This window comes from Rhinolophus sinicus, linkage group LG07 (genome assembly GCF_036562045.2).
Source record: "Rhinolophus sinicus isolate RSC01 linkage group LG07, ASM3656204v1, whole genome shotgun sequence".
Taxonomy (NCBI): Eukaryota; Metazoa; Chordata; class Mammalia; order Chiroptera; family Rhinolophidae; genus Rhinolophus; species Rhinolophus sinicus.
The window spans coordinates 84,516,973-84,541,137 of NC_133757.1; the positions used below are offsets into that span (position 1 = coordinate 84,516,973).

At 46.4% G+C, this 24,165-nt stretch overlaps 2 protein-coding genes across 6 annotated transcripts in view; both read left to right on the forward strand.

Annotated features, from left to right (window-relative positions):
• Positions 1-987, forward strand: part of COL5A3 (collagen type V alpha 3 chain) — a 74,501-nt gene extending 73,514 nt beyond the window's left edge. For all 5 annotated transcript variants that reach the window (XM_074338206.1, XM_074338205.1, XM_074338208.1 and 2 more), the window contains one exon: positions 23-987. In XM_074338206.1, coding sequence (XP_074194307.1) covers positions 23-169 — 147 coding nt within the window. In that variant the 3' untranslated portion in view covers positions 170-987. The remainder of the gene's footprint in view (positions 1-22) is intronic.
• Positions 988-17,606: 16,619 nt separating this feature from the next.
• OLFM2 (olfactomedin 2) overlaps positions 17,607-24,165 on the forward strand; it is a 56,623-nt gene continuing 50,064 nt past the window's right edge. The window contains exon 1 of the mRNA XM_019745024.2: positions 17,607-17,819. Within this exon, the coding sequence (XP_019600583.2) occupies positions 17,754-17,819 (66 nt within the window). The 5' untranslated portion in view covers positions 17,607-17,753. The remainder of the gene's footprint in view (positions 17,820-24,165) is intronic.

Sequence of the window (24,165 nt, forward strand, 5' to 3'; positions counted from 1 at the left end):
ATCTGTGTCTTCCCATGCTCAGCTCCGGAAGGGACAGACGAAGACCCTCTTGGAGTTCAGCTCTTCCCGAGTGGGGTTTCTGCCCCTGTGGGACGTGGCAGCCACTGACTTTGGCCAGACGAACCAGAAGTTTGGGTTTGAACTGGGCCCTGTATGCTTTAAAAGCTGAGAGTCTCTGGGGTGGGAGGGACAATGAGGGAGCCCCAGACGGGGCACATTTGGTGCTGAGGCTTTGAAGCCACCATATTTATCATCTCGTGTGATTGTGGAGCCAGGGGAGAGTCTGCTCGTCACGGTCAAACAATATTTCTTCTTCAGTCCAGGGACTGGGGAGTTGGACTCCGTTGGCCCAAGAGTCCAGCCTCCCCCCACCAAACCCCTGCAGGAATAACTCATCTGGCTCTTCCTCCCCTCCACGCCTACTCAACACTCAACTCCCCACCCCTGGTCCCCCATGCAATGAACTTCTAACTCAGAGCTGATGAATGCCCTCCACGCTTGCCTTCCCCTCCTTAGTCAGTGCCCCAACACCCTTTGGTGCTACCCTTCCCAATAGTTAAGCACTGGATGTCTCCTGATCCCAGGCTGGGACCCCTTCACTCATTCCTATTTTCAGGTGGGTTCAGAGTGAAGGAACTCAAGTCAGATTACAGAGGAAAGTGGGACTTCCCTGGGCAGAGCTGTGTGCTCCTTTTGCTGCCTCAGCGCAGCTCTGAATACTGGCCCCCTCCTATCTCCCCAAATGCACCTTGCCATGCCAGATGGTTTGGGGACCAAGATGTCTGGTAAATCAGGATCTTAATGGTGCTGCCCTATTTATATCTGGGTCTGTATTACAAGGGAAAATCCCCTCTGTTGTATATTTGATCTGCTTCCTCCTTAGGGAAGGCTGGGACTTGATGAGAGAGATTCTTGCACGATTCCCCCCCACCCCAGGGCCATAGGGCATAATTGGCTTGTCAAATCTGAATAAACCAGTGAACTGTGTCCTTATCTGTGTCCTTCATTTGGTGCTGGCTATATCTTTCTTAGGTTCTAGCTCTTGTCTCACCTGAGGTATCTGCGACCACTTGTCTTAATTAAGTGTGTCTTTTGGTGGAGGTGGCTTTGATGGGGTTGGGGAACTCAATTATAATGGGACTCACTGGAGGAGATGGGTGTGTTTATTAACTTAGGTCCCTCGCGGAAAAGCGGAAAATAGCCATATCTCTAAGAAAGTAGGTCTTAACTGTTCTCACCACAAAAAATAAATGATAAATACATGATGTGATGCAGGTGTTAGCGAATCATTTTGTGATACATAAGTGGATCAAATCAACATGTTGTACACTTAGACTTACATATTATATGTTACGTATTTTGCCATATGTAATGCGTTCCCGTGTATAATGTGCACCCACATTTTGGGCCCAAACTTTCAGGGAAAAAATCTTTCTTTGTAATTTTTCAATTCAAATTTTTATTTGTTTACATTTAGGTACTTGTTTTTTGTATTATAAAGGATTTGTAGCATTTGTTTTTTAACATATTACAGTACAAGAAATTTTATGTGACAAATAATTACAAAATACAGGAACAGACACAAAGTACAAGAAATTTTGTATACCGGTAACAAATTTACAATATTTATGCTTCATAGAAGGCCAAGAACTCTTTGTTGTTGCAAGTTCATCGTAAGTTCAATAAAACCAATTATTATATTCCAGGTATTATTTTGCATAAGGATATCATTATTGATTTCTAGAGTTACCCTCTTAACTCATAAATATAAATAAAAGAATTAAAAACATTTACATAGATAAGGAATTAGTACTACCCATATATAATGAGCATCCTTATTTTCCCCTCACAAATTTAGGCAAAAAAGGGTGCATTATATATGACAAAATATAGTGTATACGAGGTCTGACAATTAAGTTCACAAACTCATCCTAGAAAAAGCGCTACATACCTCATTGCTGAATATCACTACAGTCACCTTCAAAGTTCTCGCCTTGGGAAGCTATGCTCTGATGCCAGCACCTAGTCCACCCTTCAAAGCAATTTTGAAACTCTTTTTCTGGAATGGACATCAGAGCTGTCTTGGTATTACCCTTGATGTCCTGACTGTCATCACAACATCTTCCTTTCAATATTTCCTTTATCTTTGGGTAAAGAAAGAAGTCATTGGGGGCCAGATCAGGTGAGCAGGGAGAGTGTTCCAATACGGTTATTTGTTTACTGGCTAAAAAATCCCTCACAGACAGTCATGTGAGCTGGTACATTGTCGTGATACAAGAGCCATTATTAATTGTTGGTGAAAAGTTCAGGTTGTCTAACTTTTCAGCACTTCCAAATAGTAAACTTGGTTAACTGTTTGTCCAGTTGGCAAAAATTCATAATGAATAATCCCAGTGATATCAAAAAAGGGTAGCAACATCATTGCAACAAGTTCATGATTTTAATTGTCAGAACTTTGTGGTGTGTGTGTGTGTGTGTGTGTGTGTGTGTATCAATTATATCTCAGTAAAGCTGGAAAAAAAATTGTGAACCCATTAGGAAGACAACATATTTTTAAAAAGAGAGGAAGGAAGGAATAAAGGAAAGAAGGAAGGGAGGGAGGTGCGTTGGGGGTAGAGAAAAAGAACATCCAGATTTCCATTTTGATTTTGCTTAGTCTTGGAGCCACTTGGCTGAGCTGAGGGGACACATCAAGAGATGACAAGGGATGTGGTTTTGGTTTCAGATGAAATGACCAGATGTCAAAAGTCTGGGTAGCAAGTTAGGGGATGAGTTGGGATAAAAAGAACTGGGTTAGGAGTTGAGCCTTGAAGTGAGTTGGGGATTGGAGGTTAGGGGTTGGGTGAGTTTCATGAAAAATGGGTTGAAGATGAGTTGAATTGGAGGTAGGTTTGGAGTGAGTAAAATGAGTTTGGGGTTGTGAATTAATGACGGGATCTGTTGAGTTGGTGGTTGGGCAATGCAATGAGTGGATTGAGTTAGGGGTTTGGAATTCGATGTTGGGGTGAATTGAATTAGGGTTGATTTGGGACATAGGATGAACTGAGTAGAGGTAAGTAAGTGGTCGTTGCTATGAATAGGAGGTGGGAATTGGCAGTTCGGAAAGTCAAGATGGGATCAGTTAAGATGATGGTTGGGTTTGAGGTGGTTTGACTTGAGGGTTAGATGTTGGGTTGAGGTTTTTTTATTTTTTATTTTTTAAGTGTGTTTTTCCAGGGCCCATCAGCTCCAAGTCAAGTAGTTGTTTCAATCTAGTTGTGGAGGGAGCAGCTCACAGTGGCCCATGTGGGGATTGAACTGGCAACCTTGCTGTTCAGGGCACCGCGCTCTAACCAACTGAGCTAACCAGCCCACCTGAAGTTTGTTTTTTTATTTTTAAAAAACATATTTATTGAGATGCAATTCACATACTGCTATATAATTAATTCACCCATTTAAAGTATCCAATTAAGTAGTTTTTAGTACAGTCAGAGACTTGTACAACCATTACCATAATCAATTTTATAACATTTTCATCACCTCAAAAAGAAATCCCAGATCCATTAGTAGTCATTCTCCATTTCCTTCAAACCTCTCAGCAGTAGGCAACCACTAATCTTTCTGTCTGTATGGATTTGCCTATTCTCGACATTTCATAAACATGGAATCATATGTGTCCCTTGTGTCTGGCTTCTTTCATTTAACATAATGGTTTCAAGGTTCATGTTGCAGCATGCATCAATACTTTATTGCTTTTATTACTGAATAAAATTTCATTGTTTGGATATACCACATTTTGTTTACCCAGTCATCAATTGATGGACATTGTTGAGTTGAATTGCGTTAGGAGGGATGGAGGGCTTGTGTGAGTTGAGTTGGGTCAGGTAGTGTTGGGTGGGTAGAGGTTGTGGGTTGGGGCAACCCAAGTGTTTCCACCAAATCCAGAACTTACTCTGCTATACCTGCCACCAGAATACTTGTCTTGGATTCTCTTAATCAATAAACATTACCAAGAGTCTTAACTCCATGAAGAATGTTGGTGCCCAGGGGTTGGTTGATGAGTTCACCCGTTCATTCACGTATTCATTGCTTTCATTACTCAGTGCCAGGTACTGTCCTAGATGCTGGGGGTAGAAGAAAGATGTGGTGTCCTCAGAATCTTACTCCTGAGGGAGATGACAAGACAACATAAATGTGATTTCAGGTAGTAGTGATTGTCGTGAAGGAAAATCAAACAAGTTACATGGATACAGAGTGACGGAGTGGTCAGGAGAGGCTTCGCTGAGGAAGTGGTGTTTGAGCAGAGACCTGAAGGACGGGAGGGAAGAGCCTTGTGGAGTCTTGAGGAAGTATTCCACACACAGCGAAGAACCCAGAAACCCTCAATTACCAAGGAAAGCTCTTGAGGGGATGGTATTTCTCTTGGCCACTGCTTCTGCTGGTTTGTTGCTTTTGCTGATTTTTTTTAACCCTGCGTTCTCTTTTATCAACCCAAATATAGACCTGGGCCTGCTTTCCTTTTAGTTGCTCTCCCAAATATCTTTAACGCAAGACAGCACTGCTGTATGTTATCTTCCTCTTCGTGGGCACACCTAATTGAGAACACATTTCCCAGCTTCCCTTGCAGTTAGGTTGGGGCCATATGACTGGGTCTTGGCTAGTGGGACGTGGGTATCCATAAAACCTCCTATGCAGTCCTCCACAGTGATCTGAGAGGCCACATGTGTAAGATGGAGGTGTCATATATGGCACTAGAAAGAGACTTGGTTCCCCAAGTTACTAATACTGCTCGGAGCAATGCTACCTAGGAGACTTCCATCAAATATAACTAAGAAATAACCTGATTGTTTTAAGCCCTTGAGATCTTTTAAGAGTTGCTTGTTACAGCAGCCTGACTAATACATTGAATAAATCTAACTTTTACTGAAGGTCGGTATGGGGACAGAGCCCCAGAAAGCAGTTTCCAGGCTCTCGGCCTCACATAGAAGGGTGCTGGCTCAGGTAGTAAATGGCCATCAACTGTGATTGGATGGCCATCAGCTGTGGCTACTTGGCTGTCAGCTGTAACCAGTGAGCCATTGGCCGCTAATATAACTGCTGTGGCTACGCTAGCAGAAAATGGGGGCTAGCAAGAAGATGGTGGCTGAGCTAGCAAGAGCGGATTGCAGTTAGCCCGGAGGATTGTGGCTAGCAAGTGAGGTAGGTTGGCAGAGAAGCGGACGGCAGGTTGTGGATCGTGTGGCTCCTGCTTCCTGTGTCTCCAACCCAGCCACCAGCGAGACTATAGTGGTATGACTCCCCTACCTATGGCTCCGTGGGTGTTCCTTTTTGGCCTCACCATGTCCTGCATTCTTATGTGGGGAGCGGGAGCTGAGACCCCGCAGGCCGCCCCGCACGACAGTCAGCATGTAAGTGTGTGTGTGAACCAGGAGGTCTCACTGCAGGAAAATCAACAAGCTAAAATTTAATACTGAATATTTTTGCCCTCAGAAGTGCCCAGTGCTGTGAATTTGTCTTTGGAGGTGTGCTGTCTGCAAGTCCAGATTTCCTACCCTTTTGGAACTGCCCTCTCCCATGTCTCCCTCCCTGACATCTCTCCTTGGTTACCCTCCTCACACCCTTCCTCTGAGGCTGTCTACACTCAGATCAAATTTATGTCAATTTCTTATGAAGGATTCACTCAGTCCTTCTTACAGATCATATACGGTAACCCCCGTATAACACGGTTGTTACGTTCCTAACAATGCCATGTTATGCGAATCCGTGTTATATGAAACAAAGAACTAGTACAAAAAAGGGGGTTAGGTTCCAAAAATTAAAAAAAACATGCTATTGGGACCGGCCGGGTGGCTCAGGCGGTTGGAGCTCTGTACTCCTGACTCCGAAGGCTGCCGGTTCGATTCCCACATGGGCCAGTGGACTCTCAACCACAAGGTTGCCAGTTCAACTCCTCGACTCCCACAAGGGATGCTGAGCTGCGCCCTCTGCAACTAAGATTGAAAGGACAACAACTTGACTTGGAAAAAGTCCTGGAAGTACACGCTGTTCCCCAATAAAGTCCTGTTCCCCTTCCCCAAAAAAATCTTTAAAAACAACAGCAACAACAAAACCATACTATCATATTTGTATAATTAAGAGAAATATCTTTATTAAAGTAATTTTCACCAAAAGTATAACATATTGATATACGTATTAAATAATGTTTTCTTCGTCATCACTACTAAGCACCATTACCCCAGGGCATTTTCTTTTAACAAGATATCTTCATCTCTTGCTCCATGATGTCTTGCTCCATGATATCTCTTGCTCCAAGATATCTTCATCTAATACTCCACGAACAAAATGGATTTAAAATTCTTATATATTTTAAAATTCTGCAGTCAACTCTGATACGACATCCGCTTTAAAATGAAAAATTTCAAGAGATATCTTTTGCTCTTAAAAGCTCTTATTACACTCCGTGTTGTTCGGGGATTTCTCTAATTCTCAAACCGTGTTAGAGCGAAACTGTGTTCTAGAAGTGCCGTGTTATACGGGGGTTACCTGTACTCATTTAGTTCAACTAACACTATTAATGATAATAGCGACCATTGACTTAGCATCTACATGCCAAACACTGTTTATCAAATGTTTTCCCTGGACGAATTTATTGATTCCTAATCACAACCGTTGAGGAAGGCTCTGTTACTATCCCCACTTTGTAGAGAAGGGAACGGAGGAACAGAGAGGTGGAGTAACTTGCCCAGAGTTTAGAGCTAGAAATTTTGCTAAATAAAAAGCCATCATCTCCTTTAGGAGATTTTTTTCCCATTGCTTTTAAAAATCGCATCCAATACACAGCCCAGAGTTTGAATGCAGATCAGCTGGCATCAGCTTTTGCAACTCAAATCCCACACTGGTGCAGGTATTTTGGAGGGAAGGAACAATTAATAGTGTAATGAGGACTCTTTAATGAGCTGGAAGCTCATTAAAGAATTAGAAACTGGTCCCTGCTAAATTAAATGGTAACTGACAAAGGTGTAAGGAGGGAATTCTGGGTCTCGCAGACTCAGCTCTATGTATTTACTCAGCATCATTGCCAGCACCCAGGCGGCTGCTGGGAAAGCCCCCAGCTGATTTGCATATTCAGTGGCCATAGTTAATCACCACTTGTGCTTCCTGAGCAATTATACCCACAGCTCTGAGGGGGTGGGGGAGGCCCTGGGCAGAGTGGCCAATGTGGGGGCATCTGTTGGTTTTATACAGACACAGTTGGAGTGGGTGGAATAGGATATTTTACACACACACACACACACACACACACACTCACATTGTCAGAGATACTCACAAACAGTGACATACACGTGTAGACCAGGGGCTCACAGAATCAGACACTCATCTTGTCACTCCATTCCCACCCACCACAGCTGGTCACAACCTGGACCCTCAGACAGACTCCCAGGGGGGCGAACCCATGTTATACACACCCCTACACTCTCTGCCAGATCCAGAAATGTTGACACGAATAGCAGGCCACACACACAGGCCCATACCCATGTGTGCCTGGATACACACCCAGAGTCTCTCCACCCAACACATACATAACCGTGTTCACAAGCCCGCACTCAGAGATGGAACCACATCTGCAGGGAGACTCCCATTGTCACACACAGAGATGCTGCGTTCTGGGGCCTCATACATGCTAGGCACACAGGGACATGCCACCAAGACATAAACAACATACATAGACCCAAGTAAACTCCATTATGGACGTCTCAGAGATCCCCTCCCTCTCCTCACTCATTCATTCGTTCAAAAACTATTTATTGAGCACCTACTATGTGCCAGCTGCTGTTCTAGGGTATGGGGATCCAGCAGTGAACAAAACAAAGATCTCTGTTCTTGTGGAGTTGACATTCCAGTGGGCTGGACAGGCAGTAAGCAAATACATATATATGTCAGGTGGTGATATGGAAAAATAAAGACACTGAGGAAGACGAAAAGGGATGTTCTTTGAGACAGGGTGATCAGGGAAGGCTTCCTGGAGGAGGCAGCTGCTTATACAGAGAGAGGGAGGGAGCCATGTGATGTCTCACTCAGCCATGCCCAGGCACATGCCGTGCAGATTCATGAGGGCCCCGTCCCCACAAGGGCAGACATGTGGCTTTGTGTTCTGGGTGCCCCAGACACTAGAACTTCCTTTTGGGCCTGGACCCTGAAGGTGACAGTGAAGGCACTGGGGAGACAGGGAAAGCTGAGCAGGTGGAAAACCAGATTGACCTTTAGAGGCTGTCCTGTCCTTCCCTGATGCTTCTCTCATCTCCTTTATATGTGCTTCCCCTGCCTTGGTATATTTCTTATTTTATTTTATTTTTGTGGTTAAAAACACACATAACATAACATAAAATTTACCATCTTAACCATTTTTAAGAGTCCAGTTCAGTAGTATTAAGTATATTCACACTGCTGTGCAACAGCTCTCTAGAACTTTTTTTCTTTTTCTCTAGTACGTTTTTATCTTGCAAAACTGAAACTCTGTCCATTAACTCACTCCCCATCCCCTCCCCCAGCCCTGGCTCCCACTATCTACTTCCTGTCTCTATGGGTTCGACTCCTCTAGGGACCTCCTGTGAGTGGGATCATACAGTGTTTGTCCTCTTGTGCCTGGTTTATTTCACTTAGCGTAATGTCTTCAAAGGTCAACCACTTTGTAGCAGGTGTCAAAATTTCCCTCCCTTTTAAGGATGAATAGTATTCCATTATACAGAACTACCACATTTGTTTATCCATCCATCCATCCATGGACACTTGGGTTGCTTCCAACTTGTGGCTACTCTGACCAATGCCGCTATGAAAATAAGTGTGCAAAGAGCTCTTCAAGACCCCACTTCCAGTTCTTTTGGATATATACTCAGAAGTGGAATTGCTGGCTTGGGCATATTTCTTTTTAAAAGTTTGTTTTCACTGAGGCATACAATATACAATAAAATACACTGACTATAACTATTCTGTTGGATGAGTTTTGACAACTGACTACACACCCTAAACAAGAGGTAGACTGTTCCCAGCACGTCATAAAACTTCTCATGGCCCTTCTTACACCCCTTCCAAGACACAAGCTCTCTTGGATATATTCCTAGTGTGACAAAACCAATGAATGAAATAAGGAAGGTGGATGGAAGCAGTGTGGTGTAATGGTTAGAGCCAAGCCACCTGGTCCAAGTTTCAGCCCGCTACTACGACAGGTATAACCTTCAACTCTCTGAGCCTCAGTCTCCACAGCTGTAAAGTGGGGTGAATAATAGCACCTACAGCATCTGATTGTGTGAGGGTTAAATTAGTTAAAATAGATCAAACATTTAGAACAATGTCTGCCATGTGGTAAATGCTATCAAAATGTTGCTATTATTAAAAGAAACACAGGGAGAGAGCTTTATAAGGAACACTCATGTGCCTACCACCCAGCGTAAGAAATAAAGGATCAGACACACAGTTGATGCCCTCTGTATACATTTTTGCCATTGCATCCCTCTCCTTTCCCTACCAAGAGTAGATGAGTGTAGAGCATTAAAAAATTTTTTTTTAAATTGTGGTAAAATATACATCAGATGAAATTTACCATTTAATTATTTTTAAGTGTCCAGTTCAGAGACGTTAAGTACAGTCACATGATTGTGCAGCCGCCCCCCCAAACAGCTCCAGAACTTTTTCGTCTTTCCCAACTGAAACTCTGTCCCCATTAACACTCACTCTCTATTTTTTTCCTTTCTCTCAAGTGTGGGAACTTCTACTCTCAGAAGATTTCTCCATGTTTACGGCACACAAGGGCCTGTATCCATGGATGACACACAACATGATTTGGCAAGTTTTTTAACTATAACTGGTACAATATTGAGTGTTCTTTTGCAAGTTGCTTTGTCACTCAATGGGCCTGGGGGGCTGGGGGGCTGGGGGGCAGGGAAGGAAGGGGCTGATGGGGGGGGGAGGGAGGGTGGTGGTGGTTTGTATCTGCATGTAGACACAAGTATTTCTAGTCCTGTCTTTTTAAATGCTTACTTCTGCATAGCTATCCATTCTCTCACTCCCGTTTTCCTCCTGGTAACGCACTCCAGCTTGTCTTTTGTGCACATGGGTGAATGTGTGTGGGGTGTACAATATATAAGAATGAAAACTCTGGGTTATGGGAAGCGTCATCTTCCGCTGTCCTGAGTACGATCTTCATGCTGGTTGCCCAAACCTCAGTGTGTCCCTTTCCTCTGATCACTCTCCCAAGGTTCCCTTTTGACCCCATGATAGAGTCCAGTTCTTGTACCTGGCAGCTCTGGCCTCACTTGTCACCATACTTCGCCAGGAGACCTAGCCTCCTGCACCTTGTGGTCTTGGGGACTTTGTCTCTGCTCTTCTGTCTACCATGCCCTACCAGCTCTTACTCATCTCTTAGGTTTCAGCTCTGGTGTCACTCCCTGTCCCTGACCCCCCCAGACTAGATCAGGGGCCCCCAACCATGCTCAGAACCCTGCCCATTTGTGCATGTGCCATACTCTTAACTTTCAATGACTTGAGGACAGAAGCTGCCTTGTTCATTGCCACAAATACAATGCAGGCCAGGCCTGGATTGGTACCTGGTCTCTATTTTGTGGATGAATGGAGGAGTCGCTGCATCAACCTGGAGGCTGGGGCAGAGGCGGCACAGAGACCTGGGCTCCCATCCCAGCCCACCACTTCCTGGCTGTGTGACGTTAGGCAAGTGGCTTAACCTCTCTGAGCCCTTCACTTTCCTCTCCTGTGAAACCCTTCCCAGGGCTTTTGCAGGGTTTAAAATGAGCCCCAACCAGGCCTGGCTCAGGGTAGACCACTCAGGGTAGGAGCTGCTGTGGTCCTGATCCAAGTTCCGGCCCTGTAACCTCAGACTAGGGCCTTGCTCCTTCCTGGCTTGGCAGGGCTGGAAGCAGTGCTAGGTCTCCTTGTCCCGCCAGCTCATCCCACAATTCCCAGGCCTAGGTAATGGGAACCACATGTGCTGGACATCTGCCCAGACCCGTCCTTCTCCCCTCCTCCTCCCCCCGAGAGGCTCCCTGAGTCACCCTGTTCACCGCCGGCCACCCCCCGCCAGTCTCACAGACTCATTCCCACGCCTCCTGGGCCTGGGGTTCACATGTCAGAGGGTGTCTGTGTCTGTGTTGTGTCATGCGTTCCTGTGGGTCTCTATGTGTATGTGAACTGTCTTTACTGTGTGTTTATGTGTGTGATTGTGTCTGAATTGTGTGTCTATGGGTGTGTTTTGTACAAAGTATGTGCCTCTGTTGTGTATCTGTGTGTGTTAGCATATAAACTGCCTGTTTTGTGTGACTATCTCTGGGTCTGTGCATGTGGTAATGTGTTAATTACACGTTTGTTTATGACTCTCCATGTACGAGGTCTGACAATTAAGTTCGTGAACTTGTTGCAACCATGTTGCTAACCTTTTTGATACCAGAGGGATTATTCATTATGAATTTGTACCAACTGGACAAACAGTTAACCAAGTTTACTATTTGGAAGTGCTGAAAAGGCTGCGTGAAAAAGTTAGATGACCTGAACTTTTTGCCAACAATTCATGGCTCTTGCATCACGACAATGCACCAGCTCACAAGGCACTGTCTGGGAGGGAGTTTTTAGCCAGTAAACAAATAACTGTATTGGAACACCCTCCCTACTCACCTGATCTGGCCCCCAATGACTTCTTTCTTTACCCGAAGATAAAGGAAATATTGAAAGGAAGACATTTTGATGACATTCAGGACATCAAGGGTAATACGATGATAGTTCTGATGGCCATTCTAGAAAACAAGTTTCAAAACTGCTTTGAAGGGTGGACTAGGCGCTGGCATCGGTGCATAGCTTCCCAAGGGGAGTGCTTCGAAGATGACTATAGTGATATTCAGCAATGAGGTACATAGCGCTTTTTCTAGGATGAGTTTGAGAACTTAATTTTCAGACCTCGTATGTGAATTGCATGCTTGTGTTGTGTGTGTAACTATATTGTGGGTTTATGGGTGTGTTGATGTGTGAACTCCATGTTTATACTGGAGATCTCTGTGTGTGAGCTGTGTGCCTAGATTGTGGTGTTTGTGTATTTTTTGTGTTGGGGGGTGGTTTGTGTGTTTGTTGTGTCACTGTATTTGTGAGTGCTGGTTCTTGCATGACTGTGGCTGGTTCATGTCTGATACTCTTCTACGGTCTGATGGTGGGCGTATGTTTCTGTGGGTCCCCTGTGCCTGGGCTGTGTTTCTGTCTGTGCGTTGCCTGTGGTTGTGTGTGCTGGTTCTGGGTGGGCGTGACATTGTGCCTGGACCATGTGTCCAGGATGGCGGCCCTGGGTGACTGTGTGCCCACGTCCCTGGGTGACTGTGTGCCCATGTCCCTGGGTGACTGTGTGCCCATGTCCTTGGGTGACTGTCAATTCACAGTTTGCCTAGGCAACTGGGGGACACATTCCCATCCTCACAGCTGGATCATTCAGCGTGTGCATGTGTGTGAGAGAGATGTCTGGAGGGGAGGAAGTCCCAGTGGTGGCAGCAGTTTCACAGTGAGTGAGAAATGCCCAAGAGAAGGAAAGAATGGGGCTGAATGGTGCAGACAGTATGTGGGGACCTCCAAGATTTGAGGGTTGAACCAAGGCTTCCCTCAGGAGCCTGTTCCTGGACATGGAAAGGGGACTGCGCTCCATTCTGTTTGAGCACCTGGAAGGCCCTGGAATGAATGATGTCGGGGGCTGGGGAAGCGTGAAGGTGGTGCTCAGCTCCCCTGGCCAGCCCTTCTCGATGGCTCAGGAACACCAAAGGGTCTGGCCCAGGTATTCCCCTGCAACCATAGCACAAAGAGCCTTGCATCTGGAGTAAGTTACTTAACCTCTTTGAGCCTCGAACTTTCTGTGCTTAAATTAGGGATAATAATTCCTACATTACAGGGTCATTGTAACAATTTAAGGAAATAATGCATGGAGAGGACTTAGCCTGGTGTTGAGTTCTTAATGGAAGCTTGATGAGTGGGGATGGTTGTCATTAAAGAGCTGTAGCGCTCAGTAGGTCATCACCCATAGCTTGGGGTATTAGAGCTTCGTGAATGATGAAGTTCTCTCCAGACAGGTAAGCGGAATGAACATTCCAAGCACATGCCAATCAGGAAACAAGCACCTAAACCAGCGAAATTGGTGCTTAGAAAACTGTTAGAAGGCTGGCAGATGGGCTGTAGGCTAAGCTTGTAGGATGGCTTGCTACAGAACATCACTTCTGAATTGGCCGCCCCAGGACCTTCTGCCTCTATTTTCCCAGGAAGGTGGGGAATCACCCAATGAGAACCACGGACTTCAAGAATACATCACCATCATGGATAAGCAAAACGTGGTCCATCCTCACAATGGAATATTATTCAGCCATGAAAAGGAAGGACATTCTGACACCTGCTACATCATGGATGAACCTCGAAAACATTATGCTCAGTAAAAGAAGTTAGACACAAAATGTTGTATGATTCCACTTATATGAAGTATCTAGAATAGGCAAATTCTTAGAGACAGAACGTAGATTAGAGGTTCCAGGGGCTGGGGGTGGGAAGAATGGGGAGTTATTGCTTAATAATTATGGAGTTTCTGTTTGGGGAAGTGAGGAAGTCTGGAAATAAATAATGTTGATCATTACATAACACTACAGAAGTAATTAATACCACTGAACTGTACACTTAAAATGATTAAAGTTGCAAATTTTATGTTATATATATATTTTACTACAACTTAAAAAATGAATAACATAATATACCAAAAACTATGAAACCATTTTAAAAGGTGAATTGTATGGTATGTGAGTTATATCTCAATAAAACAATATATATATATACATATAGTTTTTTTGAAAGAACTCAAGAGCGGGACAGATGCAGGAAAGCGAACATGATTTATTGAAAATGAAAGTTCACACTTGAGAAGAAAGTGCGGGCAAACTCAAAGAACAAGTTGCCTCAATAAAACCATTTTCAAAAAACACAATATATCACCATAGTTGCAATTTAGAGATTTAGAAGTCAACGTCATTGTCACTTGCAACTGCCTCTCAACAAAAGCTGGTGACACTGGTGACTGGAGACAGTGACATCTGTGCAGGAAAACCTACTGTCTCCACAATGTGCTTGCCAGAGGCCACTGCAGTGCAGCAGAAAGATGACCCCACCCACATTTCAAGCTGCCACTTGATAGAACCTAATTGGCATATAGAAGTTTAGCTGCAAGAGAATCTCGAAAACATAGTTTTTAGGTTTGCAGCCTCGGCAGTATAAGATTACACACTAGGAGATTGGAATGATGCTTCAACACCTATCATCTTTTGGTTTTGCTTCCACAGCATTCTTTCCCTTTTTCAATGGTAAAAGTTCCACATCTGCCTCTCTTCCCTTTATTTTCTAGTCAATGTACGTTGGATGAAGCTAACTGCACTCTCTGACTCCAGGGGCACGATCTACAAGCAAGGTCTGGCCAAACCATTGCTCTGAACCCATGGTTGGCTCAGGCATGGGCACAGACTTGGGATGAACCAATGAGAATCATTATTATTATGCAAACTCTCTCTTTTTGCTGAAGTTGTTGACTTTGGAAGATATGTTTCTAGGAACCATCTTTGTCACCTCTTGGCTAAAAGAGAATGCCTTGTAGAGAAGAGCAGAGATGAGAAATGGAGAGAGACAGAGTCCTGATGACATAACAGAACCCCTGGATCCAGCCTTGCTTGAATTCCATTACCCCTGGATTTTTTTTTTTTTATGTGAGATATTCTTTTTTGCTTAAGATAGTTCAAGGTGCCTTTCTGCCACTTTCTACCAAAGGAGCCCTGAATAAAATATAGAGGGATCAGCAAGAGCAAAGGCATGTGTAGACATGCGTGGTGTAGATTTATTCACTCCTTACATTTTTCTTGATCATTTTTTCTGTGTCAGGCCCTCTGCAGGGTATGGGAAAACAAAGTCCTGGACTGTGTCCTCCTCTGGCTGGACACAGGAAGGGGTCACAGAAGAGTAGAGGCAATGGCTGCCCAAGCACCAATTAGGAAAAGCTAACAGGCAGGTGGACAGAGCTGGTGAGGATGCAGTACCACTTTACCCTGTACATTGTGGAGAGCAGACATTGCCCAGTGCCAGACCCTGAGCCACCGGGACTATCCGTTTTGCTGCACAAGGTCCTTGAGAAACTGGTCTCTCTTCAATGATGGTTCACAATTCTGACCACTACACTAAGCACAGAGGAAGGAGACAGCATGCTCATCGTAGCATTGACCGTGGTGCTGACCCTGAAGTGGACAAGAGTACACCCAGGACACTGAGTCTGACCAAGTATGACCTGATTGTAATTTTGACCATAGCATGGCCAGGTCCCTGTCCCTAGCAAGGTCAGAACAATGACCACAGCATAACTGGGACAGTGATTGTGACTCTGAGCGCAACACAGCCAGGAAACTGACCACCACACTGACCACAACACAACCATCAGTGCCCAGTGGAGACCACAGTGCTGGAGAACTAGCATGCTGTGGGCAGCACAGATTGTAGTTCCCCAGGACGCTGACTGCAGCATGATCAGAACACTGACGTTGCCACTCACCACAGCTGTGGTCCTGACCACAGCACGGAGCGTATTGGCCGCGGTCCAGTCAGAGGAACAAAGCTCGCACCAGGTAGTTCAACGGCAAAAATTTAGTATGAGGGTTTAATCACAGAGGTGTTAAAGTTTAAGAGCAAATGGGAGAAGATGAATCTACTTGGAGTAGTAAGCTCCAATTTCCCAAGGGCTGAAGCAGCAAAGGGAGGAGGTGGTTACAAGAGTCCAGGGGCTGCAGCCACCTGCCAGCGGCTGAATCATGTTGGAGACTTCCCAGTGGGGTTGAGAGCACAGAGGAGGTACAATAGCCACTGCCAGAGACACCCAAAGTGGAGAGAGAGGGAGAAATACTCTGGCTTCTTTCCTCCCGCCTGCTAATTTTCCTCCAGGTCTCCCACTGGCTGGGCCTAGCTAGATTCAAGGAAGCCTGGGAAATATAGTTTGTAGGGGGTCAAGGGAACCTGGGAAATGTAGTTTTTGGAAAACATCTCCCCTGATACAGAGAAAGCAGCTTGGGAATAGACCAAGGGCATGTTGACCAATGCTAACCATACAACATGGGCCATAGCTTGACCATGACAATGACCAGAGCCCAAGGAGGACACTGTTCACAGTCCTGAAACACGGCACTAACAAGGACACGACTCTGCAGGAAAGGGACAAGCAGGGCCTTCCCCCACCCCAGTGTTGCCACAGCACACTATTAGTCAAGGGCTTACTGGTTGCACCAACCAACATCCCTCTCCTACCCCACACCTCCTGCAGGCTTGGCCTGAGAAGTCAGCAAAGACCGGATTCCAATTAGGAAGAGGAGGTAGAGGGACACACGAGATGCCTTCCCTGGCTCTGATTCTGTTTTGCGTCCTCTGTCTCATGGCCAGTGTTCTCAACCCCATGCTTCATCGTAGTAATGCCCTCTGGGGACTGAGTACTGACTAGGTGCTCTATTTACCGGTAAGTCATAGACGTCTCCCAACAATTCTGAGGAAACAGGTCTCCTGAGAGAAAGCTCTTTGCCTAAGTTCACATGGCTAAAAAGTGACAGAACCAGGGTTGAACCCAGATTCTACTGGACACCAAGGTTTTTCTCCTTGCTTTGACAAAACCATCCAGAACGTGTTATCTGCCTGGCACACATTGGGGTCAAAAAAGTTCCAGGTCTCCCCCATATTTTATGGCTGATTCCTCTACAACTTGATTTGCTTGCTGCCCCCTAAAAAAATGCATAGAAGGGCTTGGAAAGGGAAATTGCGTGGGGTGACCGATGAGGATGGGGGAGATGCAGAGAAAGGCTGGAAGCTGAAGGACGCCCTTCACAGGCATTTGCGTGGAGGCAGTGTTAATATTTTGATTCTCTCAGGATCTGGTCTCTCATCTTGGGCTATTGAAACGGGAGCAAGAGAGTGTCCCAGGAGGAGGAGGGGATAGGAGAAGAGTCTTTGAGCAGGAGGGCCCTTGGGAAACGGGGTGGTGGGGGGTGGGGTGGTGGTGAAAACAAGATGCCCTCTTTGGTGGCCAAGCCCACCGGGCTGGCCATGCCCATCGGCCTCTGGTCTGTCTCCTTGCCTCTGTTTCTTGCCTCTCACTCCCAGTCTTCATCTCTGCCCCACGCCCCTTGTTCCAGCAGTGATCTCCAACCTCCAATTTCACAGGCTCTGCCTCAGTTTCTCTCTTGATTCTTGAGTTCGTTAAGGAGGGAACCTGTCAATTTCTCTTCTTTGCTACCAGGCTTTCCTCCTACTTCCCCTGACCCTTGATTCCCCCTCTCACCCCCATTTTCAAAGTGGGAAATGTCCAGGGAGGGTAAAATTTACATGTGATGGAACCCCACCCCCATCTCCGTGACCCGCCTCCATAATGTCCTGGGGGGCTGCCGGGTCCTGCCCCCTGCTACCCCGTTCATCGCCGGCTCCTCCACTTCCCTGCCTCCAGACCCCGCTGGGTCTGCGCCCCAAGACGAGCTGGGGGTGGGGCAGGGGGCGGAGCCCGCAACAAAGACTTCGAGCGAGAAAGGGGGCGGGGGCGGGGCGAAATCTCGGCCGCCGGCGAGGCGGGGGAGGCGGCGGCTGAGGGTCGCCCGGCCGGGCGGGCGGGGTCGCGCCTGGTGGCGGCCCCCGCTCCGAGGCGCCACTGGGGCTGGCGGGGGGACCGGACGCTGGGCTGGGGGCGCGTCATGTGGCGGCTCACGGTCCCGCCGCTGCTGCTGCTGCTGCTGCTGTGTTCAGGCCTCACCGGACAGGTAGGGGCCCGGCGGGCAGGTGCGGGCACAGGGGGCTCCAGGAAGGGAGCGGAGCTGAGTGGGTTCCCGCAGAAACGAGGTTTGGGGCTCCACGAACCCCTTCGGGGCTGCGAGGGGCGGAGGTCGCAGCGGGGGAGGGGCTGGAACGTCCACTCTGGCTTTGGGAAAAAAGAAGGGGGGCTTCAAATTCAGCCTCAGGCTGGGATGGTTTGGGGGACACTGTGACCCCAGCTTCGGGGTTCTCAACTCCTCGGTGACCCGGAGCCCCAACACCCGCCATCTAGCTGGAGCTGAGTGGGGCTTGGGGGCAACTTCTGGGGGCTTTTGGGTGTGTTTAACCTTCAGTTCCCCCATCATGGCTGGAGATACCCAGTCTCTGAAGCCCCCCACGCCTCGCCTGCACCCCCAGTGTGGAGAAGGGGGCGGGACTCACGTGTGAGTGACTGACGGGGACATGTGTGAGGTGCCGAGGGGTGCTGGGTAAACGTGTGTCTTTGTGTCATGGCTGGGTGTGCCTGAGAGTTTGTGTGTGTGGCTGTGCTGGTGTGTGTCCAACTGTGCGTGAGTTGGGTGTGATCACGGAAGGTGTTTGTACGTGAGGGTCTGTGACAGTGAGAGGCTGTGACTGGGAGTTGTGTGTCTGTGTGTGACTGGTGATGTGACAGCAAGTGAGGACTGTTAGTCCTGGCGGTATTTGGGCCGCCATAGCTGTGTGTAAAGGACTGTGTGTGGCAGTGTCCCCCTGACAGTCCATCTGCCTGGGTGTTGTACAAATTTGTGACTGTGTGAAACCTTTGAGGTGACAGTGCTGTTCTGTGCCTTTGAATAAATTACTTAAAAGGGGGTATGAAGGGCAGGGGCTGTGTATGCAAAACACATCCATGCATTTGTGTGTGTGTGTGTGTGTGTGTGTGTGTGTGTGTGTTTTGGTGGTGCCTCGAACACTCGATTCATGCTTTCACAGAAGCAGGTCTCCCTCTCCATGTTACCCTATCTCTTGGGCAGGCTTGGGGGGACTTGCAAAATATTGGGGTCCAAGCTTTCTTTAGCTATTGGGAAACCTCTTTCTTCCTCTATTTTGGGGCTGGGAGCACCCTCAAGTTCTCAGATCTATAGGAGCTCAGAGGGAAGCTGGAAACGAAAAAAAATAAAATAATGATACCCACAGCTAGCATTTATTAAGTGCTTATATGCTGGGCACTGTGTCAAGCACATAGCATGAACTAAGGCATTTAATCCTCCCAGCACTGCACTTGTGGATGCTATTATTACCCTCATGTAACAGATGGAGAAACTGAGGCACAGAAAAATTAAGTCACTTGCTCAAGCTCAGACTGCTCGGGAGTGGCAGAACTATCGGCAGGATTCAATAGAAGCAGTCTGGTTTTTGAGCCCACATGTCAAACCTCTTGTAAAATAATCCACTCCATGGGTGTGGACAGTGCCTGTGTAGACACTAGGAGGGGTTTTTAGGTAGAACTGAGGAAAAAACGTCCTGGTAGCTTCTCTTTCCTGGTCAAAAGAAGAATGGAATCTGACCCTTGTACCTAACCCAAAGGGGGCTTTGGGAGGGACGGAAGTCAGACTCTAGATAGATTTCCAGGCCACAAGAAGAGGTTGTGGAGTCCCCCTCCTCACGCCTCTGTTTCCCCATCTCGGGACCCAGATACTGGGTGGGATAGGATGTGAGCTCAGCACCTGGAATCAGGCTGCACACAGTAAGTGCTCAACTGATATATGAGCCAGAGAGAAGTAAAGAGAAACGACTGAAAGACAAAGGCACATACTTGAGAATTTGCTGATAAAAAATGAACCAGGAATGAGGTTGAATTTGGTTTTTCCAAGGACTCTTGGAACCACCACTTGGGGATTCTCCCCCACCCCTACTAGCCGCTAGGGGAACTCCAGCCAAGATTGACTAGAGGTGCGCAGGGAGGGAGTTGCTTGGGGGCGGGGCTAACGTGAGGTTTCATGGGGGTGGGGCTAAACGGGCTGCTTGGGGCGGGACTAAACTGGTGTCTGTAGAGGCGGGGTTAAACGGCGGATGGGGCGGAGCTCAACTGGGGTAATCAGTTGGGGCGGGGCTGGTGAGGGCTATAGTGCCACGGGCACAGTCACTACAGTGTCGAAACTGGCCTCAGCCCCTAGTATGCCCACTAGCCTGACGCCCCAGGAAAGGAAGTGGCCTGAAAGATGGATGCCCTGCACCCTCTCTGCCCCCTCCATCGCTTCCCAGAGCCCCCTCCTCAGTCCTTGCTGGGCTCTGGGCTCCAGCAGGGGTCCTTTTGAGAAAGCATTCATTCGTCTATTCAATCAACAGATATGATTAAGCACTGGGGCGCAGCCATGAATCAGGTCACCAAATCCTTGCTCTCCTGGAGCTGACCTTCTGGCAGGAGAGACAGACAAAAACAGAATAAATAAATAATACAATGTCAACAACTAAATAAATGTATAATACAATGCAGGTGTCATGAAGGATAAATAGGGGCAGGGGGATGGAGTGATGGTGGTGGAGTGGGGGCTCTTTTAGCAAGTGTGGTCAGGGGCAGTGTCTCTAAGGAGGTGGTATTTGAGGGGACACCTTAAGGAGGTGAGAGAAGGAACCTTCTGGGTATCCAGGTGAAGAACATTCAAGGCAGGGGAGCAGCGAGTGCAAAGGTCCTGAGAGGGGAACAATCTTGGTGAGTTTGCCAAGGCTGGGTGTGACTGAGTGTATTTGTGGCTGACTCCTTTGAGTATATTTGTGGCTGACTCCTTTGGCTGACACATCTGATTCCCAGGGTCTATTGCCGGTTACTTGGTGACTCCAGCACGGAGGCTGGTATAGCTGGAGAGGAGTGAGGGGAAGGGAAGCTGTGGGCCGATGAGACCAGGGAAGTCAGGAGGGGCCAGATCACATGGGAACTTGTGGGCTGTGGGCAGGAGTCTGGAATTGATCCTGGGAGCGGAGGAGTGGCACCTGTCAGAGGAGTCCTCCATCTATTCATGGTCTGCCCATGTTTTGGGTGTGGCCCAAAACACACCGCTAGCTTTCTGGAGCTACCAGAAAGCTTACCCTGTAGGAAAGATGCCCCCTTACTGACAACTGGGAAGTCCTCCCTAAGATCTAGCTACATCTTTGGCACTGTCTGGGTTTGGGGTCACCTCTTTCCTGGGGTCCCCACAGGATGGGACAGGAGAAGAAGTTCAGTTTGCAATGGATGCCTCAGGGCCTCTGCCTGAGACATTGTTCCCCCAGGTAGCTACCTGACTCCCTCTCTCTCCTTTTGCTTAAATGTCACCCCCTCCCAGAGGCCCACCTTGAACATCAATCTAAAATAATCCCCCCACTGCCATTCTTTGAGCTCTTGCTCTGTGTTATTTTTTCCTTCAGAGCCTTTGTCACTACCTTTCCATGATTTGTTTATTCATTCACAGGTGCTCAACAAATATGTGTTGAATGAATGGATGGATGAATCCCTCTCCTCCTCCCATGGAGTCTTTTCTTTCTCAAACCGTGGGAGTATTGTGCCACGAGAGGGTAGGGAGGAAACAATTTTCCCCTTGCACCATCCCATTTCTATTTCAAGTCAGCCTCTGTTCCTGGGTATGATGCATCAGGAAAACCCTTTTACATCTGTGCCTAAAATTCCACATTATAGGGAACCGTTATTTGGGGAAGTCGCTGTTTTCTCGGGCTCCTTTAGATAATGTAAATGTCCCAGGTGGAGGGAAGTAAAGAGAAATCTTAAGGACTCCCAGACAATTGAATTGGACATTTTCTTCCTACGGAAGAGCGGGGTTGGGCTGGGCCGGAGATGAAGGAGTTGGGGCGACACCTAGTGGTGGAATGAAGTTTGAGACTGGCGAAGGTGTGTGGGCGTGTGCGTGTGCGTGTGTGTTTAAATACTTGAAGGTCTTTTTAAAATTAACCATCTTAATCCAATTTAAGTGTATAATTCAGTGGTATTAAATACATCCACACTGTTGTGCAGCCATCACCACCCTCCATCTTCACAACTCTTATCATCTTCCCAAACTAGAATTCTGTTCCTGTTAAACACCAATTCCCCATTCCTCTCTTCCCCAGCCCCTGGCAAATGTTTTACTTTCTGTCTCTATGAATCTGATTTCTCTAGGGACTGCATATAAGTGAAACCATACAGTATTTGTCTTTTTGTAACTACATTACTTCACTTAGCATGATGTCCTCCAGGTTCACCCATTGTTGTGGCTTGTGTCAGAATTTCATTCCATTTTTGGGCTGAATAATATTCCACTGTATGGCTACCCCACATTTTGTTTATCCAGTCATCCTTTGATAGACACCTGAGTTGCTTCCACCTTTTGGCTATTGTGAATAATGCTGCTATGAACATGGGAGTACAAATATCTTTCAAGACCCTTCTCCTAACTCTTTTGGATATATACCCAGAAGTGGGACTACTGGCTTATATGGTAATGATACATTTAATTTTTTGAGGAACTTGTGTACTGTTTTCCATAATGGCTGCACCATTTTTTATTCCCACCGACAGTGCACAGGGGTTCCAATTTCTCCACATACTCACTAACATTTGTTATTATCTGACTTTTGATTCTAGCCCATCCTGATGGGTATGAGGTGATCTCTCATTGTGGCTTTGATTTGCATTTCATTAAGGGTTAGTGATGTAGAGCATCTTTTCATCTGTTTACTGGTCATTTGTGTATCTTCTTTGAAGAAATGTCTAGTAAAGTCCTTCGTCTATTTTTAAATTGGGTTGTTTGGGTTTTGTTGTTGTTTAAATAGGTTTTAAAGCCAGGAATGAGACTTGGTTGGATTTGTGTGTGGGACAGATCCTCCGGCTATAACATGGAAGACAGACTGGAGTGGGAAGAGTAAAGGCACAAAGACAGAATTATTTTAGGATCTGATAAAGCCTGAGGCAGATTAGTGGCAGCCAGAAGCATAACAAGACTAACATTTGGGGGGGGTGGAGGGAGGATACTTCTCATTGTCTGGTGTCTGAAGTCCTTATCAAGGCCCACTGTCTCCTTCCCAACTTCCTCCTGGAATTCTGAACTAGGCAGGAAAGCAGAGATATGATAGGAGAAAAGAGAAAAAACAGCTCTTCCAAGGTGGGCAGGGTGGGGCAGGGAGGGGAAGGAGATATAATTCAACACCATTTTCCAAAACTTGCTGTAACTAGGAAAAAAAACCTCAAACCAGGCACAGGCGAGAAAGCTCACAGCATTTGTATTCTGAGGGATGCAAAGCTGTGTGTGTGTAGACATGAATTCATGCCTTTTTTATGTGTGAATGAGAGGCCGAGAGGGCCCAACTAACAGAGGCGACTTGGCTTATTGCAAAGGACACTTAGTTTTGCTTGGTTTGTGTTTTCTAGCTTTTCGACTGGAAAGTTCAATCATTTTTACCTGCTGCCCATCAGAGGTGGAACTTACACTTTATGCTTGATACCTTAATTCATAATTTTGTGTAAATTTTCTAATTAACATAAAATCTAGCTACAGAGACATGCACAAAATGTAAACGTGCAGCTTGATAAATTGTCTTGAAGTGACATAGTGTTACCAGCACCAGGTCAAGACACAGAACTTTACAAAAATCCAGAGATCCCCTCATGCTCCTTTCAGGCGCCACCCACCCTCCCAAAGTAACTGCTAAGCTGGCATCTCTCACCATGCACTGGTTTGGCCCCCTTTTTAACTTAATGAAGTTATGATGTATGTAGTTTTTGGTGCCTGGCTTCTTTTGCTCAACATAATGTTTGTAAGATTCCTCCGTATTATTATTTTGTGATAGATTGCATGTTTTATCTCTTGATGATGTTCCAGTGTGTGAATGAATATACCATGACGTATCCATTCTATTGTTTCTAGACATTTGGGTTGGTGAAGTTTGTGGCTGACACAAGCAGTGCTGAGACAGACACTCTGACACATGTAGTGAATGTGTAGTGAATGTGTTGTGCCCAACAGACATACAAACAAACATTATTCGCAGTAGTTATGTTCTACAAAGACCCCCGCGGACACTGAATTAGTGAATACTGAATCATTGCAGGGTTACATTCCTGTAAGCCTCTGGTGACAGCGTTTTTGTGGGCCAAATAAGATGCAACCTTGTTTTATATGTTTCTGTTTAAAAACACCGTGTTTAATATATAGTGTTGGTCCATTAGCTTGAACTCATGGCCAAAGAAAGACGCCATATACCTGAATGAAGTTTATCAACCAGAAGTATTTTCTCCTGAAGGCACATCACAGCCTTCTTGTGATTAGAATCACTAGACAGCACTTCAGTGCTATGCGTGGGGGCCACTTAAAATAGAGAAATCACCAATAAAAAGCAGGAAAATGT